Below are 26,616 nucleotides of genomic sequence, written 5' to 3' on the forward strand. Positions count from 1 at the left end.
GAGCCATGCTCTGCCTCTGCTGCCAGGCTCCACTGGAGAGGAGAGCCTGGCACCACTGGGGCTCCTGTCCTGCGTCCCTCAGTGTATCTCATACAAATAGGACCCAGGGTGTCCTATGAAGCAGAAAGTTTAGCGTAGCTTAAGAATGTCCCATGGTGGGCACTGCAGGAGAGTCAGCTATTAATACAGAATCAATGTTAGATTTCTAAATGTGCTCATCAAAGTGGCTATCCCAAAATGCATGCCGAATACTTGAGTGAAAGGTTATCAGATCCAGAATACTGGTGTGAAAAGTCTGTGGACCAGTTTCCCAACAAAACCACCATAACTAATAAATACAGTACTTTAAAAAGTGGGCTGGGTGCGGTGGTTCACGCCTGTAATCCCAGCACTTTGGGAGGCCAAGGTGGGTGGATCACAAAGTCAGCAGATCAAGACTAACCTGGCTAACACAGTGAAACCCCATCTCTACTGAAAAAAACACAAAAAAATTTAGCTGGGCGTAGTGGTGGGTGCCTGTGGTCCCAGCTACTCCAGAGGCTGAGGGAGGAGAATGGCATGAACCCAGGAGGCAGAGCTTGCAGTGAGCCAAGATTGCGCACTGCACTCCAGCTTGGGCAACAGAGTGAGACGCCATCTCAAAAAAAAAAAAGTGAATTTAAACTCTGTGGAAATTATCCTAAGGGCATACAGAAAATATCTCCTTTCTCATTCCTGATTTTAGTCATTTGATTCTTTTTTTTTGCTTGGTCTAGCTAAAGGTTTGTCAATTTCATTGTTCTTTTCAAAGAACCAACTTTTGATTTTTTTTTGGGTTTTTAGATTTTTTTTTTTTTTCTTTTTGATACAGGGTCTCACTCTGTTGCCCAGGCTAGGGTGCAGTGGCATGGTCTCTCAGTTCACTGCAACCTCCACCTCCCAGGTTCAAGTGATTCTCCTGCCTCAGCCTCCCAAGTAGCTGGGATTACAGGCATGGGCCACTGCGCCCACCTGTCCTTTTATTGTAGTCAACACAGTTTGGTCAGGAGTTTTTGTGAAGTCATGGGATTCCTGCTACAGCAGCTGGACTGTGTGACCTTCCTGCAGTGAAAGTTGGTCCACAGATGACAGTGACCAGTGCAATGAGGCCCACAGGCTCCCTCTTTCAGTGCTATGGTTATCCCAACACTGATCATCGCATAGTATATGCTTTTGGCCGTTTATAAAATGTCAAGAGTCACAAAATGGAGAGGAACCTGGGATACCAGGTACACAGGAATGGTAAAGTGAACAAAATGGCTTTTGATTTTTCCCCAAAGGGTCCAGTTCAGTTCCAAGCATTGCACGCCCTACAACTTGTACTCTCCAGCAAGAATTTAGATTTGCACAAATCAAAAGGTGTTTAGGTCACCCTCACCTTTTAAACCAGTATTAGGCAAAATTTTTCTGCATCCACAGACATTAAGCAAGTCAGGTTTTTCTCCATCCAGGTACCTACCCCACACCCCTAGCCACAAACAAAAGTGAAGGTCCTGCACATGGTATCCGAGAACATCAGTCCAGGAGTGTCCCCTCTGCTCTGCCCTGAAGGAAGTGCATGGCCATGTGCCCAGCTTCCTCACTGAGCTGGCTGCTCCATTTTCCCTCCTCCTTCTTCAGCCAGGAGCTCCTAGGAGCCCGCATTCCATATTAGCCCTTGGCCCCCGCCATATATAGATGTCTGTTAGGATATCTAAAACAACTGGGTTTCTTCAGTTTCACCCTAAGCATTGCTGCCCCTAAGCACTGCTGTTCTGAAAGCTCATTTTCCAGCACTCTCAGTAGGTATCTATGCCCAAGCTTCTCCTCTTCCCAGCTGATGACCGTCCTCTATTAATCTTCAGGTCCTGCGGCCTCAGCAAGAACAGGGAGCTGCAGCACTGAAGGATGCAGAGGATGCTGTTTGTCTTGCCACACACACGCCTCCTCCCCCACTCCTAGGTGTGGGCTGCAGAGGGCATGATCACTACGGTCCATTGGTTTTCCTCTCACTGGAAACCCTGAGTGCTGACAGTTGCATAGCTGTTTATAACAGCTAAACTATAAGACAAAGAAGTGTTTGTGTAAACACTAAAGAGCCTTGTCAGGATGACAGTATCAACTGACAGTGATGCTGTCCAACCAGGGGCATGTGGCCTTAAGACCTTCCATTTAGTTATAGATGTGTCAGAAATGTCCTTAAAGACAGCTGTCCAGCGTAAAAACATAGATGAGCATCCGATGTACTTACCTTCTAATTATTCCACAAAAAGAATTGCTTCCACTTATGTGTGCTCCTAACAGCAACAACAGAAGTAGGTGATAAAAGCCAAGCAAGAGTGGACCAGTAGTTCTTTGTAAATTAATGCCTGGACTTCAAAAATGTATAAAAAAGATGTTACATAGTTTTTACAGAGTTCTCTTTTTTTCTTTTTTCTTTTTTTGAGATGGAGTCTCACTGTCTTGCCCAGGCTGGAGTGCAATGGCGTGATCTCGGCTCATTGCAACCTCCGACTTCCGGGTTCAAGCAGTTCTCCTGCCTCAGCCTCCTGAGTAGCTGGGATTACAGGCTGCACCACCATGCCCAGCTAATTTTTGTATTTTTAGTAGGGGTTTCACCATATTGGTCAGGCTGGTCTTGAAGTCCTGACCTCATGATCCACTCACCTTGGGCTCCCAAAGTGCTGGGATTACAGGCATTAGCCACCGTGCCCGGCCCTACAGAGTTCTCTAAGAAGGACTAAGAATAAATAAATATTATTTCCTGACACCAGCACAACCACATGAAGGCATTAACTGCAGTGAATGTGAGCACTGCTGTGCACCAACTTACTCATGGATTTAATATTTGAAGTTTTTTGCCTGTTGGTTATTAGATATGCAGAACTTATTTTTCCTAAGAGTTTGGCAATTATGGAAAAAAATAAAGTTTTATGACATATACTATCTAATTTTAAGATTTAATATAGGCTGGGTGCGGTGGCTCACGCCTGTAATCCCAGCACTTTGGGAGGCTGAGGCAGGCGGATCACAAGGTCAGGAGATTGAGACCATCCTGGCTAACATGGTAAAACCCTCTCTCTACTAAAAATACAAAAAATTAGCCAGGCGAGGTGGCGGGCGCCTGTAGTCCCAGCTACTCAAGAGGCTGAGGCAGGAGAATGGCGTAAACCCGGGAGGCGGAGCTTGCAGTGAGCCGAGATCACGCCACTGCCCTCCAGCCCTGGCGACAGAGCGAGACTCCGTCTCAAAAACAAAACAAACAAACAAACAAAAGATTTACTATAAAACTATATAATCAAGACAGTATGGTACTGGCATAAGGATAGACAAATGCAACGGAATAGAGTTCAGATATCGATCTATACATGTACCGCCAGATCACAGACTGAATGAAGCACCAGTACAATTCAATGGGAAAAGTCTCCTCAACAAATGGTGCTAGACCAACTGGATATTGTAGAGAAAACACTGAAGTTTAACTCATGCCTCAGACCATCCTGTAGCTCAAGGTAGCTTACGGACCTAACGGTAAACACTAAAGCTGTGAAGCTTGAAGAACACACAAGAGGATGCCATTGTGACCTGAGGAGAGACAAAGATTTCTCAGGCAGAGATCAAAAGCGCCAACCACATAGGAAAAAAACAGATAAATTAGACTTCAACAAAATTAAACATTCCTGCTCTTCAAAACCAACTTTTAGACCAGATGCAGTGGCTCACGCCTATCATCCCATCACTTTGGGAGGCTGGGGCGGGTGGATCACGACGTCAGGAGTTCAAGACCAGCCTGGCCAAGATGGTGAAACCCTGTCTTCTACTAAAAATACAAAATTACTAAAAATACAAAAATTAGCTGGGCCCGGTAGCAGGCGCCTGTAATTTCAGCTACTCAGGAGGCTGAAGCAGGAGAATAGCTTGAAACAGGGGGGCGGAAGTTGCAGTGAGCCGAGATCGTGCCACTGCACTGCAGTCTGGGCAACAGAGTGAGACTCTGTCTCAAAAAAAGAAAAAGGCACTTTTAAGAAATGAAAAGGCGGCCGGGCGCGGTGGCTCAAGCCTGTAATCCCAGCACTTTGGGAGGCCGAGACGGGCGGATCACAAGGTCAGGAGATTGAGACCATCCTGGCTAACACGGTGAAACCCCGTCTCTACTAAAAAATACAAAAAAACTAGCCGGGCGAGGTGGCGGGCGCCTGTAGTCCCAGCTACTCGTGAGGCTGAGGCAGGAGAATGGCGTGAACCCGGGAGGCGGAGCTTGCAGTGGAGCTGAGATCCGGCCACTGCACTCCAGCCTGGGCGACAGAGCGAGATTCCGTCTCAAAAAAAAAAAAGAAATGAAAAGGCAAGCCACAAAGAAAATATTTGCAATCCCTATATCTAAAAAAACTTGTATCCAGATTATAGATATATAACATATCTATATGTATTAATGTATATGTATATATGTGTTTATGTGTGGATATACACACACACACACACACACACACACACACACACACACTCTTACCAGTCAATAATAAGGCAGAACCCAGCAAGGCATGGTAGCTTACGCCTATAATCCCAACACTTTGGAAGGCCAAGGTGGGTGGGTCTCCTGAGGTCAGGAGTTTGAGACCAGCCTGGCCAACATGGTGAAACCCCATCTCTACTAAAAACACAAAACTTAGCCAGGCATGGTGGCGGCTGCCTATAATCCCAGCTACTCGAGAGGCTGAAGTAGGAGGCTCGCTTGAACCCGGTAGGCAGAGGTTACAGTGAGCCAAGGTCGCGCCACTGAACTCCAGCATGGGCAACAGAACAAGACTCCGTCACCACCCACCCCCTAAAAGAAGTACACCAACAGGAGAACAGATATGCAAACTGGTGTACTCAAACAACACAACAGTCCTCAGCAATAATAAGAACGTATGACTGATACCCACATCCTGAAGAACCTTGAAACTATGCCCAGCAAAAAAAGCGGACATAAGAGAATACATACTATATGATTCCATGTATATGAAGCATGGGAACAGGCAAAATTAATTCAACCTATGCAGATGGGTACCAGAAGAGAAGGCACCTTGGTGTGGGGGATAGGGCCCCAAGGAACTTTTTAGGGTGGCAGCAACGATCAATTTCTTCACTGGGCTGTTGGTTACACAGGCATATTCATTTGTCAAAACTCATCAGACTGTACCTTTATTATCTATGCAGCTTATTCTATGTAATTATATCCCAATACTTAAAAAAGAAATGGTTGATAAATAACAGTTAAATTTCTTCCCAGCACTTTGGGAGGCCTAGACGGGCGGATCACGAGGTCAGGAGATCGAGACCATCCTGACTAACACGGTGAAACCCCGTCTCTACTAAAAAAAAATACAAAAACTAGCCGGGCGAGGTGGCGGGCACCTGTAGTCCCAGCTACTCGGGAGGCTGAGGCAGGAGAATGGCGTGAACCTGGGAGGTGGAGCTTGCAGTGAGCTGAGATCCGGCCACTGCACTCCAGCTTGGGCGACAGAGCCAGACTCCGTCTCAAAAACAAAACAAAACAGAACAAAAAAAACAGTTAAATTTCTTGGTGGTGAGGATTTCACAGGTAGCACATTTATCCCTGCACTCATGGAGGTGTGTACATTAAAGATGCACAGCTTTTTATGTTAATCACACCCCAATAAAGTGGTTTAATTTTTTTTTTTTGATGGACTCTTGCTCTGTCACCCAACCTGGAGTGCAGTGGCAGGATCTTGGCTAACCACAATCTCCGCCTCCCGGGTTCAAGTGATTCTCCTGCCTCAGCCTCCCAAGTAGCTGTGATTACAGGCGTGCACCACCACGCTTGGCTAATTTTTGTATTTTTAGTAAAGACGGGATTTCACCATGTTGGTCAGGCTGGTCTCGAACTCCTGACCTCATGATCTGCCCGCCTCGGGCTCCCAAAGTGCTAGGATTACAGGCATGAGCCACCATCCCCGGCTCTTAATTTTTTTAATTTAAAAAGTTCAATTTCTGGGTTAGCCCACACAATCCTGACCCTAATACAACTAACCACTGTAATAAAGCTTCTTGCAGTTTCTATGGAGATGTCATTCCCTGTTTCAAATGGAAATTAAGAGTACAGCACATATTAACACATGCTTCTTCCTCTCCATCCTCCCTCCAGGGAAGCTCAGTGCAGTATCTGTATTCTATTTATTTGTTCCATCTATCAAATATTTACTGAGAATCATCAGTGTACACAGTCCTCAGTGAATATAAAGACATAAAAAGTCACAGCCGGGCGCGGTGACTCACGCCTGTAATCCCAGCACTTTGGGAGGCCGAGGTAGGTGGATCACAAGGTCAAGAGTTCGAGACCAGCCTGGCCAATATAGTGAAACTCCGTCTCTATTAAAAATACAAAAATTAGCCAGGCATGGTGGCAGGCGCCTGTAGTCCCAGCTACTTGGGAGGCTGAGGCAAGAGAATTGCTTGAACCCAGGAGGTGGAGGCTGCAGTGAGCCGAGATCATGCCATTTCATTCCAGCCTGGATGACAGAGCAAGACTGTCTCTCCAAAAAAAAAAAAAAAGTCACTAGACATGGTATCTGCCCCTACAGAGCCCCCCTCTTCCTCTCTGCCTTAACTAGAGGCAATTTCTCTCATCCTTTCCCCCACCACAGGCACCAACGCTGCCCCCACGCCCCTGAGGGCTCAGAAGCCAACCTAGCAGACTCCTTGATACATGACAGGTAGATGTCAGGTATTACACCTGTACTACTGTGCTCTGCTGATGTGAACAGAAAAATCTAGGATAATGAGCTGTCAGTCATGTGGACGGTAAGGAACTGGAAATGTCAATGCCCTGTAAAAGTGGAACAAAAACATTCATGCAGCCCTGAATATGTTTGCAAAGAACATCTAACGGGGGGACAAGCTCACAATAGAGTGAACACAACCACAGGACATAAACTGGCACACCTGGGGTGGGCTCAGGGCATGCTGCCTCTTTTTCTTTTTTGAGCTGGAGTTTAATTCGTCACCCAAGCTGGAGTGCAGTGGCGTGATCTCCATTCCCTGTAACCTCTGCCTCCCAGGTTCAAGTGATTCTCCTGCTTCAGCCTCCCGAATAGCTGGGATTACAGGCATGCGACATCATACCTGGCTAATTTTGTATTTTTAGTAGAGACAGGGTTTCACCATGTTGGTCAGGCTGGTCTCGAACTCCTGACCTCAGGTGATCCACCCACCTCAGCCTCCCAAAGTATTGGGATTATAGGCCTGAGCCACCACGCCCAGCTAGCTGCCTCATTTTTTTTTTTTTTGAGGCGGAGTCTCGCTCTGTCACCGGGACTGGAGTGCAGTGGCCGGATCTCAGCTCACTGCAAGCTCCGCCTCCCAGGTTTACGCCATTCTCCTGCCTCAGCCTCCCGAGTAGCTGTGACTACAGGCGCCCGCCACCTCACCCGGCTAGTTTTTTTTTTGTATTTTTAGTAGAGACGGGGTTTCACCGTGTTAGCCAGGATGGTCTCAATCTCCTGACCTCGTGATCCGCCTGTCTCGGCCTCCCAAAGTGCTGGGATTACAGGCTTGAGCCACCTTGCCTGGCTGCCTCATTTTTAAAATTACATGATTAAGAGCTGTACCACCCAACATGTAGGTCTTAACTGCATCCTGATTCTAAAAGAGGAACTGGGCAAAACTTCTAAGATAATCACAGAAATTTAAACACTAACCAGATATGTGAGAACATTAAAAAATTATTCTTAATTTTTTGGTGCAATAAAGGTGTTATGTTTAACAAAGAAATACTCATTGAAATATGCAGATGAAATGGTAATTTGCTTGGGATCTATTTCAAAACAAATCCTACAGGGGTGTGGGTGGGGTTGGCACTGGGGTATAGATAAAGCAAAATTGGCCAGGAATGATGATTTGTTGTTATTGCTGGCATTGAGGAGCTTCGGGGGGTCATGTGCAGGTTTGTTCTTTGGGTATATTGTGCAATGCTGGGGTGTGGGCTTCTAGTGAACTCATCACCCAAACAGTGGACACAGTACCCAACAGGTAATTTTTCAACCCTCAACCCCAGTCTTCTACCCTCCCCGTCTAGTAGTCCCCAGTGTCTATTACATCATTTTATTTATTTATTTTTTTTTGAGACAGAGTCTCACTCTGTCTCCCAGCAGGCTCCCTGCAGCCTCAACCTCCTAGGTTCAAACCATCCTCCTATCTCAGCCTCCCCAGCAGCTGAGACTACAGGTGCACCACCACACTAGGATTTTTTTTTTTTTTTTTTTTTTTTTTGAGACAGAGTCTCACTCTGCAGCCCAGGCTGGAGCGCAGTGGCGCGATCTCGGCTCACTGCAAGCTCCGCCTCCGGGTTCACGCCATTCTCCTGCCTCAGCCTCCCGTGTAGCTGGGACTACAGGTGTCCGCCACGACGCCCAGCTAAATTTTTGTATTTTTAGCAGAGACGGGGTTTCACCGTGTTAGCCAGGACGGTCTCGATCTCCTGTACTCGTGACGATCCGCCCACCTCGGCCTCCCAAAATGCTGGGATTTCAGGCGTGAGCCATTTTTCAGATTTTTAGGATACAGATTTCTTAGAACATCTGATAGGTGGTGTTATCACTCTCAATACCTTACCAGTGTGTTAATATATGTTTTGTGCTTTGGATTTTTCATTAAGAATCACTGCTCCCAGTCTATCATGTCTTTTTTAAAAAGCTGATCTGTTGTTTATTTTCCTATTCACCAATTCCTTTGAGCCACATGGGCTGGGTTGAAACAATACAGTTTTACTCAATTTTTTAGAAAACTAAAGCCTGTATTCAGCTTTCCTTCGTTTTTCTATCATGTCTTACATTGGTGTTCACGTGTTCTTAGGCTTCTCCTGGTTGTGATGCGCTTTCAGATTCCATGACCTTCACAGAGGACTGGTCAGGTGTCCTGCAAAATGGTTTTTTTTTTTTTTTTTTTTTTTTTTTGAGATGGAGTCTTGCTCTGTCGCCCAGGCTGAGTGCAGTGGTGCGATCTCGGCTCACTATAACCTCTGTCTCCTGGGTTCAAATGATTCTCCTGCCTCAGCGTCTCGAGGAGCTGGTACTACAGGTGCGTGCCACCACACCGAGCTAATTTTTTGTATTTTTAGTAGAGACGGGGTTTCGTAATCTTAGCCAGGATGCTCTCCATCTCCTGACCTTGTGAGCCGCCGGCCTCGGCCTCGGAAAGTGCTGGGATCACAGGCGTGAGCCACTGCGCCCGGCCGCAAGATGTTCTTCTGCTCCGGTTTGTGCGCTGTTTCCCTCATGCTCACGCTAGGGCCGTGGACTGGGATGGTGAGGTGCTTTCTCAGGCCATCCTATTAAGAAGGTCTCGCGTGTTGACCATCTCACCCAGTTCTGGGGCACAGACAGGTGCTCCCTGAAGTGTGGCTGCGGTGTGTGTGCAACTGTGTGCCTTAGAGAGAGACACATCTGTATCCTTGGGAAATCATACTTGGTTTTATTTAATTCTATTTAATGAAATTTTATGGGAAGACCGCTATGCTTTCACTTCAAAGCTGAATTCCTTACACTATCCATGATTTTATATTTTCATTTGAGACTGTCGGGCCCTTTATGTCTTCTCTGAAGCCACGACTGGCTCGCTCAGAGAAAGTTTCACCTGCCTTCCGGAATGTAATCTATTAAATGAGTTCACTTTTTCTCACAACCCATGACTAGGCGGCCACATCCTTCCCAGGGAGCTCTTAATATTCTTCTTCTGAGAATACGCCAAGAACCACAAGACTTTCTCAGTCCCTCTGGAAGCAATGGAAACGGACGGTTTCACAGCCTGCCACATCCTGCATTGGCAAAACCGTCCCCTCCGGGGCCTCCCAGCACAAAGGATACCGGCAGAGAGCTCGGCCCCGCATTGCACGACGGAGTGCGGGGCTGCAGGGATCCACCTGGGAGGTGGCCGTGGCTCGGCAGGGGCTTGGTTTTGGATCTGCCGCGTGCGTTCTCCACACTGAAGATCACTTACATTCATTCGGTGCAGGTCTAAGCCGCAACGGGCTCCGTCAAGCACCCCAGGAACACACAGCTCTGAGAGCCCGCCCGGGTCTTCCTTCTGCACCCGCGAAGCCCCTGCGGGGGACTGGAAATCCCAGGTCTCGCTCCCCCGAGCGCATCCTAGGAGCGGGGCGCACGTCGGCTGAAGCGGCGCTTCCAGGCGGGCGCCGGGCTCCAGCGCCCCAGGACCGCGTCCGCAGGAGGCTCCCGGCCGCAGGCTGCGGGCAAGGCGAGGGCTGCGGGGCGGCGCGGGGAGGGCCTGGACCGAGAGAGAAAGTCAGCCGGCGAAGCGCGCACACCGAAGCAGGCCCCTCCAGCGGCTGGGAACGGAGAAAAGCCGTGGCGGCGGCGAAGCGCCGGACGCACCTGTGATTCCTGGGCCGCTCCCGGAACCCGAGTGCCAGAACGCGGCGCAGCGGGGCCGGCCCCGGGGAGCACCCGCCCGAGCAGCGCTCCCCCGGCCCGGGCCCCGTCCCCTACCCTGACCCGGACGCCCCCACCTGCGACCGCCATCTCCGCCCGCGGCGCCGCCCGCCTCCCCCACCCGCCCGCCCGCCGCCCGCCCTACCTCGCCGCTTGGCACGCACGATGCCCTTCTTCTGTAGCACGAACGTGGACCCGTTCACCAGGCTCGACACAACGGCCACGCCCAGGCCGAGCGACACGGCGGCGGGGCTCGGGCTACGCGCCCCCTCCCCGGCCGCCGCCGCCGCTGCCGCTGCCGCAGCTGCAGTCCCCATTCCGCCCGCGCCCGCCCTCCGAGCCTGCGCCTGCGCGCCGCGCCCCGTGGGGCGGGAGGGGGGTGACCGCGAGGCGCGGGCGGGGAGGCGAGGGGAGGGGGAGGAGCGGGAAGAGGGGCGGGGGCGGGATGGGGGTGCCAGGGACTGGCGTCTAGGGCTGCGGGGACAGCAGTGGCACGGGAGGCGGCGGCAGTGAGGGGCCGGTGAAGCGCTGGGTGGGGCAGGGGTTCCCAGATTTCGCAAATGCAAATGCAGGACTCCGGGTTAAGTTTCCAGCGCGGAGAAACACGCGTACTTTCTGAGCGGAGCCCCCTGCAACATCCGGGCGGCGGAGCGCGGCAGGACGCACACGCGGGCAGCGCTCCCCGCAGAGCCTCCAGCCCAGGCCGGCCCAACCTCCCGGAGCGCGAAGCCCCGCGAGCCGCTGCGGAGATCGAAGGGGAGCCCCGGCGGTGGGCGTTCCTCCTCCGCCCTTCTTCACGCTAGAGTCAGCTCCACTGGGGCTCTGGGCTTGTGCTCCACCGTCTGATTTCCTCGTTTTAATGAACTACAACAAAATTACAGAAAGCTTGAAAAATAGGAAAAAATTATTTTAAAGTGACTCAATTCCACAACCCTCACCTAATTATTAGTATTTAAGGTGTCTTCCCATATGTATACATACTTTTACATGTTTCCGATTACAATATACGAAACTTCCTTTTAATATTGTAATCAGTTTCTGTATCGCTACATAAATATCGTTATTCTAATGACAGTATAATAATTTGTCTAACCATTCAGCCATTGTTGAGTGTTAGGTTGCTACCAGGTTTCTTTGTTTTTTTGAGACAGAGTCTCGCTCTGTCGCCCAGGCTGGAGTGCAGTGGCGCCATGTCCGCTCACTGCAACCTTCTGCCTTCAAGCGATTCTCTGCCTCAGCCTCAGCTAGGATTACAGACGTCCGCCACCACGCCCAGCTAATTTTTGTATTTTGAGTAGAAACTCGGTTTCACCATCTTGGCCAGGCTGGTCTTGAACTCCTGACCTCAGGTGATCTGTGCGCTTCTGCCTCCCAAAGTGTTGGGATTACAGGCGTAAGCCACCACGCCTGGCCGGTTGCTGCCAGGTTTTCTCGACTATAAACGATGCTACAAGCTGGGCACGGTGGCTCACACCTGTAATCCCAGCAGTTTGGGGGGCCGAGGTGGGAGGCTCGCTTGAGTTCAGACGTTCAAGACCAGCCTGGGCAACATAGCCAGACCCTGTCTCTATCAAAAAAAAAAAAAATTAATTAGCCGGACGTGGTGGCTCGTGCCTCCAACCCCAGCTAGTCTGTAGGCAGAGGTGGGAGGATGGCTTGAGGTGGAGGTTGCCATGAGCTGTTCTTGCACCACTGCACGCCAGGCTGGTCAATAGAGCAAGACTTTCTCAAAAACAGGAAGTATAAACCTTTTGGCAGCTTTGCATACAGCATTATTATTTTGTGAAGAAATATAAAATCGAGCCCAGTGCGGTGGCTCACGCCTGCAATCCCAGCACTTTGGGAGGCCGAGGTAGGTGAATCACCAGGTCAGATTGAGACCATCCTGGCTAACACGGTGAAACCCCGTTTGTACTAACAATGCAAAAAATTAACCGGGCGTGGTGGCGGGTGCCTGTAGTCCCAGCTACTAGGGAGGCTGAGGCAGGAGAATGGCAGGAACCCGGGAGGTGGAGCTTGCAGTGAGCCCAGATCGTACCACTCTACTCCAGCCTGGGCAACAGAGCACGACTCCATCTCAAAAATCAAATCAAATCAAACCACATAATATTTCTGCTTGAAAATTTTTATACTGAATGAATAACCATTTCCTCTTATTCTTTTTTATTGTGGTAACATATATAGCAGATGTCATTTTACCCACTCTTAAATGTATGATTCAGTGGCATTCCTTAACACTTATACAGTGTTGTGCAACCATCACCACTATCTGTTCCCAAAACTTTCTGTTGCCCCAAACAGAAACTCTGTAGCCATTAAGTAGTCGCTTCCCATTTCTCCCTCCTCCCGGTCCCTCATAACCTCTAAACTACTTTCTGTCAGTATGAATTTGCCTATTCTAGGTGTGTGACACAAGTGAAGTCATACACAATTTGTCCTTCCATGGCCGGCTTATTTAACTTAGCATAATGGTTTCAGGGTTCATCCACACTGTAGCATGCGCCAGAGCTTCATTCTTTTAAATGCCTGGGTAATCTTCCATTGTTTATATATATACAACCTTTTGTTTATCCATTCACCTGCCCACAGACTTGGGTCATTTCCACCAGTTAGCTATTGTAAATAATGCTACAATGAACACTGATGTAAATGTATCTGTAGGAGTCCCGATTTAAATTATTTTGAGGACATACCTAGGAGTGGAATTGCTGAGTCATAGTAATTCTATGCTTAACTTTTTGAGGAACTGCCAAACTTTTCCACAGCAGTGACATCATTTTACATTCCCACCAGCACTGTGTGGGCTCCGTGTTTTCCATGTTCTCACCAACACTTGTTATTTTCTGGATGTCTTTTTCATTTTCTTTGTTGTTGTTATTGTTGTGGGGTTTTGTTTTTTTTTTTTTGCCATCCTAATAGGTATGAAGTGGTTGCTTATTCTTTTTTTTTTTTTTTTTTTTTTTTTTTTGAGACGGAGTCTCGCTCTGTCGCCCAGGCTGGAGTGCAGTGGCCAGATCTCAGCTCACTGCAAGCTCCGCCTCCCAGGTTCACGCCATTCTCCTGCCTCAGCTCCCGAGTAGCTGGGACTACAGGCGCCCGCCACTCGCCCGGCTAATTTTTTGTATTTTTAGTAGAGACGGGGTTTCACCATGTTAGCCAGGATGGTCTCGATCTCCTGACCTCGTGATCCGCCCATCTCGGCCTCCCAAAGTGCTGGGATTACAGGCTTGAGCCACCGCGCCCGGCTCTTTTTAAATATTCTTATGAAGTCCAGGCTCAGTGCCTCATGTCAGTAATCCCAGTACTTTGGGAGGCCAAGACGGGTGGATGACATTGAGACCAGGAGTTCGAGACCAGCCTGGCCAACATGGTGAAACCCTCGTCTCTACTGAAATACAAAAAATTACCTGGTGTGGCGGCCTGAGCCTGTGGTCCCAGCTACTCGGGAGGCTGAGTCACAAGAATTGCTTGAGCTAGGAGGCAGAGGCTGCAATGAGCTGATTTCCCACCATTGCACTCCAGCCTGGGTGATGGAGCAAGACTCTGTCTCAAAAAATATATATATATAAAATATATTTATGATAACAAATATATGGAATATATAATATAATATATATTTAATTATATATTATATGTATTATATATGTGTTATTATATATGTATTATAATATATAATATATATTATAATTTTAATTATAATATATAACTTTTTATATATATAAGAAAGAAGAAATAAGTTAAAACTTATTTCATGGCCGGGCGCGGTGGCTCAAGCCTGTAATCCCAGCACTTTGGGAGGCCGAGACGGGCGGATCACGAGGTCAGGAGATCGAGACCATCCTGGCTAACACGGTGAAACCCCGTCTCTACTAAAAAATACAAAAAAAACTAGCCGGGCGACATGGCGGGCGCCTGTAGTCCCAGCTGCTCGGGAGGCTGAGGCAGGAGAATGGCGTAAACCCAGGAGGCGGAGCTTGCAGTGAGCTGAGACCCGGCCACTGCACTCCAGCCTGGGCGGCAGAGCAAGACTCCGTCTCAAAAAAAAAAAAAAAAAAACTTATTTCATAAACTTCAGCAGAAGCAAGTGAAAGCAGCAGCAACAGCAGTGCCAAAATAATACAAATATTCACTTAACTAATACTACCAGTATTTATTTATTTATTTTTATTTATTTATTTATTTATTGAGACGGAGTCTCGCTCTGTCGCCCAGGCTGGAGTGCAGTGGCTGGATCTCAGCTCACTGCAAACTCCGCCTCCTGGGTTCACGCCATTCTCCTGCCTCAGCCTCCCAAGTAGCTGGGACTACAGGCGCCCGCCACCTCGTCCGGCTAGTTTTTTTGATTTTTTAGTAGAGACGGGGTTTCACTGTGTTAGCCAGGATGGTCTCGATCGCCTGACCTCGTGATCCGCCCGTCTTGGCCTCCCAAAGTGCTGGGATTACAGGCTTGAGCCACCGCGCCCGGCTATTTATTTATTTTGAGATGGAGTCTCACTCTGTTGCCCAGGCTGGAGTGCAGTGGCCGCAATCTCTGCTCACTTCAAGCTCCGCCTCCCAGGTTCATGCCATTCTCCTGCTTCAGCCTCCCAAGCAACTGGGACTACAGGCGCCTGCCACCGTGTCTGGCTAGTTTTTTGTATTTTTAGTAGAGACGATATTTCACCGTGTTAGCCAGGATGGTCTCGATCTCCTGACCTCATGATCCACCCGCCTTGGCCTCCCAAAGTGCTGGGATTACAGGTGTCAGCCACCGTGCCCCGGGGTTTTTTTAAAATTTTTATTTTTTTTTTTTTTTGAAACAGTCTTGCTCTATCACCCATGCTGGAGTGCAGTGGTGTGACCTCGGCTCACTGCAACCTCTGCCTCCCAGGTTCAAGTGACTCTCCTGCCTCAGCCTCCCCAGCAGTTGGGACTACGGGAGCCTGCCACCATGCCTGGCTAATTTTTTTGTATTTTTAGTAGAGATGGGGTTTCCCCATGTTGGCTAGGATGCTCTCGGACTCCTGACCTCAGGTGATCTGACTGCCTTGTCCTCCCGAAGTGCTAGGATTACTGGCGTGAGCCACTGCACCTGGTCCAAAGTAACTATTATTACCATTAAGAACTCCGTTCCAGATATTTTTCCATGTGAGTACATAGGTTAAATGATAGACATATTTTATCTGATGGGGAAACACATATGGGATTTTAATTAAAAACATAAAACTGGGCCGGGTGCGGTGGCTCAAGCCTGTAATCCCAGCACTTTGGGAGGCCAAGACGGGCGGATCACGAGGTCAGGAGATCGAGACCATCCTGGCTAACATGGTGAAACCCGGTCTCTACTAAAAAATACAAAAAACTAGCCGGGCGAGGTGGCGGGTGCCTGTAGTCCCAGCTACTTGGGAGGCTGAGGCAGGAGAATGGCGTAAACCTGGGAGGCGGAGCTTGCAGTGAGCTGAGATCCGGCCACTGCACTCCAGCCTGGGCGACAGAGCGAGACTCCGTCTCAAAAAAAAAAAACAAAAAACAAAAATAAAACTGTATTTTGCTTGAATTTAACAGAAGAAAAACTGAAATGAAACTAAAGTAACTACTGAATGATGAACATTTTGTCATGAGATATTACTTCCTAAAAGATATACCTAAAATTAAAGTTAGTAGGCCAAGTACGGTGGCTCACGTCTATAATCCCAGTACTTTGGGAGGCCAAGGCCAGCAGATCACTTGAGGCCAGGAGTTTGAGATCAGCCTGGGCAACATGGTAAAACCCCATCTCTGCAAAAAAATACAAAACTTAGCCAGGCACAGTGACATGTGCTTGTAGTCCCAGCTACTCAGGAAGCTGTGGGAGGAACGCTTGACCCCAGGAAGTTGAGGCTACAGTGAGTCATAATCACACCGCTGTACTCCAGCCTGGGAAACAGAAGTGAGACCCTGTCTCATAAAAAGAAAAAAATAAAATAAAATAAAATAAAATTAGTGAGAAACACTAAGGTTGCGAGTTACGTGTATTTTAACTCTGTGTTTCAATTTTAGACTATCAATTGATTCCTTGCAAGGAGAAATGAGGAAATCAGTTCACTTTTCAGCTCCCTAAATTTTTTTTTCTTTTTCTTCTCGTTCTGTTGCCCAGGCTGGAGTGCAGTGGCGTGATCTCAGCCCACTGCAACCTCTGCTTCCTGGGTTCAAGCAATTCTCTGCCTCAGCCTCCTGAGTAGCTGGGATTACAGGCACCTGCCACCACGCCCGGCGAATTTTTTTCGTATTTTCAATCGAGACAGGGTTTCACCAGTTTGGCCAGACTGGTCTTGAACTCCTGACTTCGGGATCCACCAGCCTCGGCCTCCCAAAGTGCTGGGATTATAGGTGTGAGCCACTGCGCCCAGCTATCTATTTCTTTTTTCACTTTTCAAAACACATAGCGTCTAGAGACTACTATGTACTCATAATTCTGTATTTGTTTGACCTTAAATAATTTTTTATTTTTTATTTTTTGAGATGGAGTCTTGCTCTGTCGCCTAGGCTGGAGTTCAGTGGCACAATCTTGGCTCACTGCAACTAATTTTTGTAGTTTTAGGAGAGACGGGGTTTCACCATGTTGGTCAGGCTGGTCGTGAACTCCAGACCTCATGATCCGCCCACTTCGGCCTCCCAAAGTTCTGGGATTACAAGCATGAGCTACTGCGTCTGGCCTCAATATTTTTTTTTTGTTTTGTTTTTTGTTTTTGAGACAGAGTCTCAGTCTGTCGCCCAGGCTGGAGTGCAGTGCTGCAATCTCAGCTCACTACAACTTCCCCCTCCTAGGTTCAAGTGATTCTCCTGCCTCAGCCTCCTGAGTAGCTGGGATTACAGGCATCCGCCACCACGCCCAGCTAATTTTTGTATTTTTCGTAGAGATGGGATTTCGTCATGTTGGCCAGGCTGGTCTCAAACTCCTGACCTCAAGTGATCCACCTGCCTTGGCCTCCCAAAGTGCTGGGAATACAGGTGTGAGCCACCATGCCTGGCCTTTAAATAAATACTTAAATAGATTCTCTCTTCACGCCACCCATTTACCAAGTTTTCTCCATCTTTCTTTTTTTTTTTTGAGGCAGTCTCTCTCTGTCGCCCAGGCTGGAGTGCAGTGGCCGGATCTCGGCACACTGCGAACTCCGCCTTCCGGGTTCACGCCATTCTCCTGCCTCAGCCTCCCGAGTAGCTGGGACTACAGGCGCCCACCACCACGCCCGGCTAGTTTTTTGTATTTTTTTAGTAGAGACGGGGTTTCACTGTGTTAGCCAGGATGGTCTCGATCTCCTGACCTCGTGATCCGCCCGTCTCGGCCTCCCAAAGTGCTGGGATTACAGGCTTGAGCCACCGCGCCCGGCCAACCATCTTTCAACTTACTAAAAATTTTTCAATGAGTAGTAATACATAGATAGAGATATATAGTAAATAACTATGGGCGCTATAATCTTTGCATTCCTTTATGTAATAGAACGTTTGCCTGAACTCCAAAGTGGACAAATTTAATATTTTCAGGCCATACTTTCTTTCTTTCTTTCTTTCTTTTTTTCCTTCCTTCCTTCCTTCCTTCCCTCCCTCCCTCCCTTCCTCTCTCTCTCTCTCTCTTTTTTTTTTGAGATGGAATTTTGCTCTTGTTGCCAAGCTGGAATGCAATGGCACTATCTTAACTCACCGCGACCTTTGCCTCCCGAGTTTAAGTGATTCTCCTGCCTCAGCCTTCCGAGTAGCTGGGATTACAGGAATGTGCCACCACACCTGGCTAATTTTGTATTTTTAGTAGAGATGGGTGTCTCCATGTTGGTCAGGCTGGTCTCGAACTCCCGACCTCAGGTGATCCGCCCGCCTTGGCCTCCCAAAGTTCTGGGATTACAGGTGTGAGCCACCATTCCCGGCTTCAGGCCATACTATCTTTCTCTAAAACATTGTAGTTACTGTCCCAATGTCTTTGGCATTAAATGTTATTCTATTTTAATGTTTGATGCCGTAATCAACAATAATTAAACATAAATAGGGTATAAATAATGTTAAGGAATAATCGTTGATTTTGTTGGGTGTGATAATAAAATTGTGGTTATGTTAATGTCTTTATTACAGATAACTACTAAAGGATTTATAGGTTAAATGATTTATGTTGAGGATTTACACCTTTAAAAATCTCATAAGGAAAAAAGTGAGTGTGTGAGGAAGTGTGGAAATAGATTTGCCAACAGATAACACCTGTTACCACCCAAAGGCGGATAACAAATAGCATAATAGCTGGGTGTGCTGGCTCACACCTATAGTCCCAGCTACTTGGGAGCCTGAGGCGGGAGGATCGCTTGAGGTGGGTGATCGTTTGAGCCTAGACTGTAGGGTTCTATATTCCTGCATATGAATAGCCACTGCACTCCAGGCCGAGCAACATGGTAAGACCTCTTCTCTTAAAAAAAAAAAAAAAAAAAGGCGGGCGCGGTGGCTCAAGCCTGTAATCCCAGCACTTTGGGAGGCCGAGACGGGCGGATCACAAGGTCAGGAGATCGAGACCATCCTGGCTAATACGGTGAAACCCCGTCTCTACTAAAAATACAAAAAACTAGCCGGGCGTGGTGGCGGAGCCTGTAGTCCCAGCTACTCGGGAGGCTGAGGCAGGAGAATGGCGTGAACCCGGGAGGCGGAGCTTGCAGTGAGCTGAGATCTGGCCACCACACTCCAGCCTGGGCGACAGAGCCAGACTCCATCTCAAAAAAAAAAAAAAAAAAAACAATGGCTGAGCGCGGTGGCTCACACCTGTAATCCCAGCACTCTGGGAGGCTGAGGCGGGTGGATCACAAGGTCAGGAGATTGAGACCATCCTGGCCAACATGGTGAAACCCCATCTCTACTAAAAATACAAAAATTAGCTGGGCGTTGTGGCCCGTGCCTGTAATCCCAGCTACTTGGGAGGCTGAGGCAGGAGAGTCACTTGAACCCAGGAGGCAGAGGTTGCAGTGAGCTGAGATTGTGCCACTGCACTCCTGCACTCCAGCCTGGTGACAGAGTGAGACTCCGACCAAAAAAAAAAAAAAGCATAACAATGCCTGCCATTGGCTGGGCACGGTGGCTCATGCCTGTAATCCCAGCACTTTGGAGGGGGCCGAGGAGGGAGGATCACGAGGTCAGGAGATTGAGACCATCCTGGCTAACACGGTGAAACACTGTCTCTACTGGAAAAAAAAAAAAAAAAGTAGCCAGGCGTGGCATCATGTGCCTGTTGTTCCAGCTACGTTGGGAGGCTGAGGCAGGAGAATCGCTTGAACCCGGGAGGCGGAGGTTGCAGTGAGCCGAGATCGAGATCATGCCACTGCACTCCAGCCTGGGCAACAGAGTGAGACTCTGCCTAAAAAAAAAACTAAACTAAACTAAAACAAAACAATGCCTGGCACCAGCAGCACAGGGGCCGCAGTCTCAGAATGTCAACTCACTGCATAGTTTGCAGATGTCAGGGTCGCCAAGAAAGACCCAGCTCACACAGAGGGTGAACAACACTTTACTCACGTGGAGAAGAGGCAGGGCAAGATCAGCTTCAATAGTGGGCGTCAGTCCCCCTGGCCATTTGTCCAACCTTCAGCCAACACGGGGTGGTGTTCGGGTTGCACCTGTCCTGTGCTGTAGACAAAAGATCCTGTGTCCTTCCCACCAGGAAAGATGGAATAGTGAGGTTGGTCAAGTACCACATAAAGCACATGCTTTAGAAGAACAAAGAAGAAAATACTGAGTCTGAAACAGAGAAAGATGTTACCACGCAGGGAAATAAATCCCGTCCAAGTTGCAAGGGCTTTTTTTCTTTTTTTCTTTTTTGAGACAGAGTCCCACTCTGTCACCAGGCTGGAGTGTAGTGGTGCGATCTTGGCTCACTGCAGCCTCTGCCTCCCAGGTTCAAGCAGTTCTCCTGCCTCAGCCTCCTACGTAGCTGGGACTATAAGCCTGCGCCACCTCGCCCAGCTAATTTTTGTATTTTTAGTAGAGACAGGGTTTCACCATGTTGGCCAGGATGGTCTCTATTTCTCGACCTTGGGATCTACCTGCCTCAGCTTCCCAAAGTATTGGGATTACAGGCGTGAGCCACTGCACCTGGCCACCAAAGGCCTATTCTTTTCTTTTCTCTCTCTATATTTTTTTGAGATGGAGTCTCGCTCTGTCGCCCAGGTTGAAGTGTGGTGGCGCCATCTCGGTTCACTGCAATCTCCATCTCCTGGGTTCATGCCATTCTCCACCACGCCCAGCTAATTTTTTTTTTGTATTTTTAGTAGAGACGGGGTTTCACGGTGTTAGCCTGGATGGTCTTGATCTCCTGATCTCATGATCTGCTGTCTCGGCCTACCAAAGTGCTGGGATTACAGGCATGAGCCACCACACCCGGCCCACCCAAAGCCTATTCTAATGCTGCCAAACAGAGGTCAAAAGACTGCACACACGTGACTGCCTTTCCTAGCAAGATTAAAAATTGAAAGATCAGCAGGAAGTTGCTAATTGATTAACGTGGGTAGTGTATGTAAAGTTATGTGAATTGTATGCTTTCTCTCCTTTATCTGTGTGTTTGAGAACATCCATAATGAAAGTACGGTGGCTGGGCGAGATGGCTACGCCTGTAATCCCAGCAGTTTAGGAGACCAGGGCAGGCAGATCACCTGCCTATTTTAACTTATATTCCTTTATTCAGGGAGAGAAGTTATTGAGATGTTAACTAGTTGCAGGCAAAGGGAAGAAACATGGTGAAGTCAGGTTTGTTGGTGGAGGAAAAATGGTACTAAAGACTCTGCCCAACAAATATTCGGAATCCAGAAATGTTCGTATTTCTCCAGAGTTCGGTTTCTCATGGGTCACTTTCCATTACACAGATTCTGGAGAGCAAATAAGATAGGATTCATTCAGGTATCAAGCTAGAGTATTTTTTTTTTTTTTGGGAGGGGGGAGACAGAGTTTAGCTCTATCGCCCAGGCTGGAGTGCAGCGGCACAATCTCAGCTCACTGCAACCTCTGCCTCCCAGGTTCAAGCGATTCTCCTGGCTCAGTCTCCTGAGTAGCTGGGATTACAGGTGCCAGCCACCACACCTGGCTAATTTTTGTATTTTTAGTAAAGACAGTGTTTCACCATATTGGTCAGGCTGGTCTCGAACTCCTGACTTCATGATCCACCCTCCTCAGCCTCCCAAAGTGTCATCTCAGGATTATAGGCATGAGCCATGGTGCCCGGCCAAAATGGTTATTTTTAACTTTTATTTTTTCGAGACAGAGTCTTGCCCTGTCACCCAGGCTGGAGTGCAGTGGCGCGATATTGGGTCACTGCAAGCTCTGCCTCTCAGGTTCATGCCATTCTCCTGCCTCAGCCTTCCGTGTAACTGGGACTACAGGCGCCACCACCACGACCAGCTAATTTTTTGTATTTTCAGTAGAGATGGGGTTTCACTGTGTTAGCCAGGATAGTCTCGATCTCCTCACCTTGTGATCCGCCTGCCTCAGTCTCCCAAAGTGTCATCCCAGGATTACAGGCGTGAGCCACTGTGCCCAGCCCAAAAATGGTGATTTTTATAATTCAATCATTCTATGTTTACTAATGGAATTTTTTTTTTTTTTTTTTTTTTCCGAGACAGAGGCTCACTCTGTCACCCAGGTTAGAGTACAGAGGCCTGATCTCATCTCACTGTCACCCCAGCCTCCTGGGTTCAAGCGAGTCCTCTGCCTCAGCTCTTTGAGTAGCTGGGATTACAGGAGGGGACCACCATGCCTGGCGAATTTTTGTATTTTTAGTAGAGAGATCTTTCATCATATTGGCCAGGCTGGTCTCAAACTCCTGACCTCATGATCTGCCCGCCTCAGCCTCTCAAAGAGCTTGGATTAGAGGCGTGAGCCCCAGCGCCCGGCCAGAATCTTTGTTAATGTGCATCTTGGCATAGACACTGAGACACACACACACACACACACATATTCCAATATAAATCAATGTATGTGATAGCCTCACCTAGGTCAAGATATAGCAGATTTATTTTCTTTTTCTTTTTTTTGAAACAGACACTTCCTCTGTCACCCAGGCTGGAGTGCAGTGACACGATCACGGCTCGCTGCAACCTCCGCCTGCCGAGTTCAAGGGATTTTCATGCCTCAGCCTCCTGAGTAGCTGGGATTACTAATTTTTGTATTTTTTGGTTTTGCCATGTTGTCCAGGCTGGTCTAAAAACTCCCAGCCTCAAGTGATCCAGCTGCCTTGGTCTCCCAAAGTGCTGGGATTACAGATGTGAAACACTGCGCTCAGCCTTTTTTCTTTTTTCTCTTTCTCCCTTCCCTCCCCTCCCCTCCCCTCCCCTCCCTTCCTTCCTTTCCCTTCCTTTCTTTTTGCGACTGGTCTTGCTCAGTCACGGAAGTTATAGGCTGGAGTGCACTGGCACAATCATAGCTCACTGCAGCCTCAAGCTCTTGAGCTCAAGCGATCCTCCTGCCTCAGCCTCCTGAGTAGCTGAGACTAGAGGCGCACACCAGCATGCCATGCTAATTTTGAGTTTTTTGTAGAGATGGGATCTCGCTATGTTGCCCGAGCTGGTCTCTAACTCCTGGGCTCAAGCGACTCTCTCGCCTAGGCCTCCTGAAGTGCTGGGATTCCAGGCGTGAGCCATTGCACCCAGCCAAGATACAGCAGATTTCTAGTACCCCAGAAGGCTCCTTCCTGATCCACACTTTCCCATAAAGGAAACTACTCTTCGGACTTCAATCGTCGTCAGTTCTGCTTCCTGCGCTTCATCTCAGTGGGATGGTGCAGTGTGTCCCGTCCCTGGCTCCCTCTGCTCACCCATGTGGTGGAATGTCCCTGCCCCTTCGTTTTTCTGTTTTGGCTGTGTAGTATTCCATGATGTGAATGTATCACCGTTTCTTCACTCTCCTGTAGATGGACATTTTGGTGGTTTTCATTTGGGGCTCTTATGAATAAAAATGGCAAGGAACTTTTTTTTTTTTTTTTTGACACGGAGTCTTGCTCTGTCACCCAGGCTGGAGTGCAGTGGCAGGATCTTGGCTCACTGCAAGCTCCACCTCCCGGGTTTACGCCATTCTCCTGCCTCAGCCTCCCAAGTAGCTGGGACTACAGGTGCCCGCCACCACACCCAGCTAATTTTTTGTATTTTTAGTAGAGACGGGGTTTCACTGTGTTAGCCAGGATGGTCTCTCCTGACCTCGTGATCTGCCCGCCTCGGCCTCCGAAAGTGCTGGGATTACAGGTGTGTGCCACCACCCCCTGACAATGAACATTCTTTTTTTTTTTTTTTTTATTATACTTTAAGTTCTAGGGTACATGTGCATGACGTTTATATCGAACATTCTTATATAAGTCTTTTTGTGGACATTTGCATTCATTTCGCTTGTGTACATGCTTAGGATGGAATTTCTGAAGGTAGGCATATATTTAGCTTTAGTAGAAACTGCCAAACAGGTTTCCAATGTGCTTATACAACTTTATGCTACTGCCAGCTTGACAGTTCTTGTACTTCTACATCTTTTCCAATACTCGGTATAACACAGCATTTAACTTTAAATAGAGATAAAATGATGGAAAGATCCAAAGAAGTGTGTGTGTTCCTGAAGGACATCTAATAAAGGGCCTATTTTATTCATCTATTTCTGGCACTGAAAACCACTGCATGGCCAGATCAGGAAGGAGGCCTGGTATAACTCCCAAGGAGGCACGTGTCCCTCAGGTGGGCTTCGTGTCCCAGAAACTCCGGGGAAGGGGTGGAGAGGTGCCTTCTGGGCGAGCTGGTCTCCTCTGGCTTTTCTTGTCCCCTAGGGCTCCCAATCAGGAGACAGAGCATAACCTGGCCAGGGAGCAGTATCTCCTACTGAGCTTGCTGTGAGCCAGCCACTCTGCCCTCTTTCAGGAATTACAAAATCCATAGGTATGCGGCATCGTTATTTATTTATTCATTTATGCGGCATGGTTTTCCTCAGCTCTGTCTGATGGGTCTCTGTGAAGGGAGCTGGGTGGAGGCAAGTGGCCCCTCCCTGGAGGAGGCAGCCCCCTGGTCAGGATCTTTGGGGCTCCAGGTCTCATGAGTTAGGGCCAGGCTCCCTAGGGAAACCCTTCTTGTCTAGGGCTGGGGAGCCCACCAGAGTGACCCAATCAGTTCTCAGGGCCTGTGGTGGAGCCAAGTGGTTTCGAGAAGGCCGTGTTCAGCTCCATCCTAAAGAGCACTCATGCAAGTTGGGGAGGAGAACTAGGGGTGCACAGCTCTGAGCTGAGAGGAGGACTAGGGGTGCACAGCTCTGAGCTGAGTCAGACCCACCTCAGGACTAAGCCCAGCAGAAGGAGGCCCAGAGTCACTGACCATAAATGGAACAGATGCCTCCTCCGTGCTGGCTGAGATGATTCTTGGGCATCAACTCTAATAATTTCTAACTATACCCAGAAATACTGATTCATACAGCAACTAGTGAATAAGCCTTTTAGAGTTAAAAAAGCCTTGTATGATTTATTATAAGTTGACATATGCATTGTACACAAACTAGAGGCACTGAGGTCAGCCAACAGCAGCCTATTGAGGGGCCACAGCCAGGAGACTGGATTTCTTCAAGTGCAATGGGCGTTACTGGCTAGGCTTTAAGGTTTTAGCCACAGGAAAGATCAATGTATTTCAGAGTAATATGGGTGGATTCAAAATGAGGTTTAGAACTAGATCAATTAATTTTTTTTTTTATATGGAGTCTGACTCTTATTGCCAAGGCTGGAGTGCAGTGGTGCTATCTCGGCTCACGGCAACCTCTGCCGCCCGGGTTCAAGCAGTTCTGCCTCAGCCTCCCGAGTAGCTGGGATTACAGGCACCTGCCACCATGCCTGGCTAATTTTTGTATTTTTAGTAGAGACGGGGTTTCACCATCTTGGCCAGGCTGGTCTTGAACTCCTGACCTCATGATTCACCCCCGTTGGCCTCCCGAAGTATTAAATTTTTTTTTTTGAGACAGAGTCTTGCTCAGTCACCCAGGCCGGAGTGCAGTGGCGCAATCTTAGCTTAGTGCAAGCTCCGCCTCCCAGGTTCACGTCATTCTCCTGCCTCAGCCTCCCGAGTAGCTGCGACTACAGGTGCCCGCCACAATGCCTGGCTAATTTTTTGTATTTCTTTAGTAGAGGTGGTGTTCACTGTGTTAGCTAGGATGGTATCGATCTCCTGACTTCGTGGTCTGCCCGCCTTGGCCTCCCAAAGTGCTGGGATTACAGGCTTAAGCCACCATGCCCGGCCAAGTATTAAACTTTTTATTTGAAATATCTTCCCTCTCCAAAGATCTCCTAGCATTTCTGCAGAAGTCTCTACTTAGGTAAGGAGAAGAAACAATTCTTGGCCAGGTGCAGTGGCTCACGCCTGTAATACCAGCACTTTGGAAAGCCAAGGTTGGTGGATTCCTTGGTCCCAGGAGTTCGAGACCAGCCTGGTCAACATGATGAAACCCCATCTTTACCAAAAATACAAAAATGAGGCGGGTGTGGTGGAGTGTGCCTAGAGTCCCAGCTACTCGGGAGGCTGAGGTAGAAGGATCGCCTGGGCCTGGGAGGTCAAGGCTGCAGTGAACCAAGGTGGTGCCACTGCACTTCAGCCTAGGTAACAGAGTGTGATCCTGTCTCAAAAAAAAAGAAAAATTATTTTGAGGGTGAAATTTAAATGCCTTTGATTGTGCATAGCTATCAGTTATTCTTTAATATTTAGTGTATTGTGAAATATAACACATATAGAAACGTACATAAAACACACAGGGTCAGACGTGGTGGGTCAGGCCTATAATCCCAGCACTTTGGGAGGCCGAGGCGGGCAGATCAATTGAGGTCAGGAGTTTGAGACCAGCCTGGCCAACATGGTGAAACGCCATCTCTACTAAAAATACAAAAATTAGTCGGATATGGCGGTGCATGCCAGTAATCCCAGCTACTAGGAAGGCTGAGGCAGAAGAATTGCTTGAACCTGGGGAGGCAGAGGTTACGGTGAACTGAGATAGCGCCACTCCAGCCTGGGTGAAGGAGTCAGACTCTGTCTGGAAAAAAAAAAAAAAAAGGCCAGGTGCAGTGGCTCACACCTGTAATCCCAGCACTAAGGCTGAGGCGGGTGGATCACCTGAGGTCAGGAGTTCGAGACCAGCCTGACCAACATGAAGAAATGCCGTCCCTACTAAAAGTGCAAAATTAGCTGGGTATGGT

General features: G+C 48.4%; 1 protein-coding gene across 1 annotated transcript in view; it reads right to left on the reverse strand.

Moving 5' to 3' along the window:
* NIPA1 (NIPA magnesium transporter 1) overlaps window positions 1–10,807 on the reverse strand; it is a 29,672-nt gene extending 18,865 nt beyond the window's left edge. The window contains exon 1 of the mRNA XM_033226125.1: window positions 10,591–10,807. Coding sequence (XP_033082016.1) covers window positions 10,591–10,762 — 172 coding nt within the window. The 5' untranslated portion in view covers window positions 10,763–10,807. The remainder of the gene's footprint in view (window positions 1–10,590) is intronic.
* Window positions 10,808–26,616: the final 15,809 nt, after the last annotated feature.

This window comes from Trachypithecus francoisi, unplaced genomic scaffold, assembly GCF_009764315.1.
Source record: "Trachypithecus francoisi isolate TF-2019V2 unplaced genomic scaffold, Tfra_2.0 Contig00089, whole genome shotgun sequence".
NCBI classification, from domain to species: Eukaryota; Metazoa; Chordata; class Mammalia; order Primates; family Cercopithecidae; genus Trachypithecus; species Trachypithecus francoisi.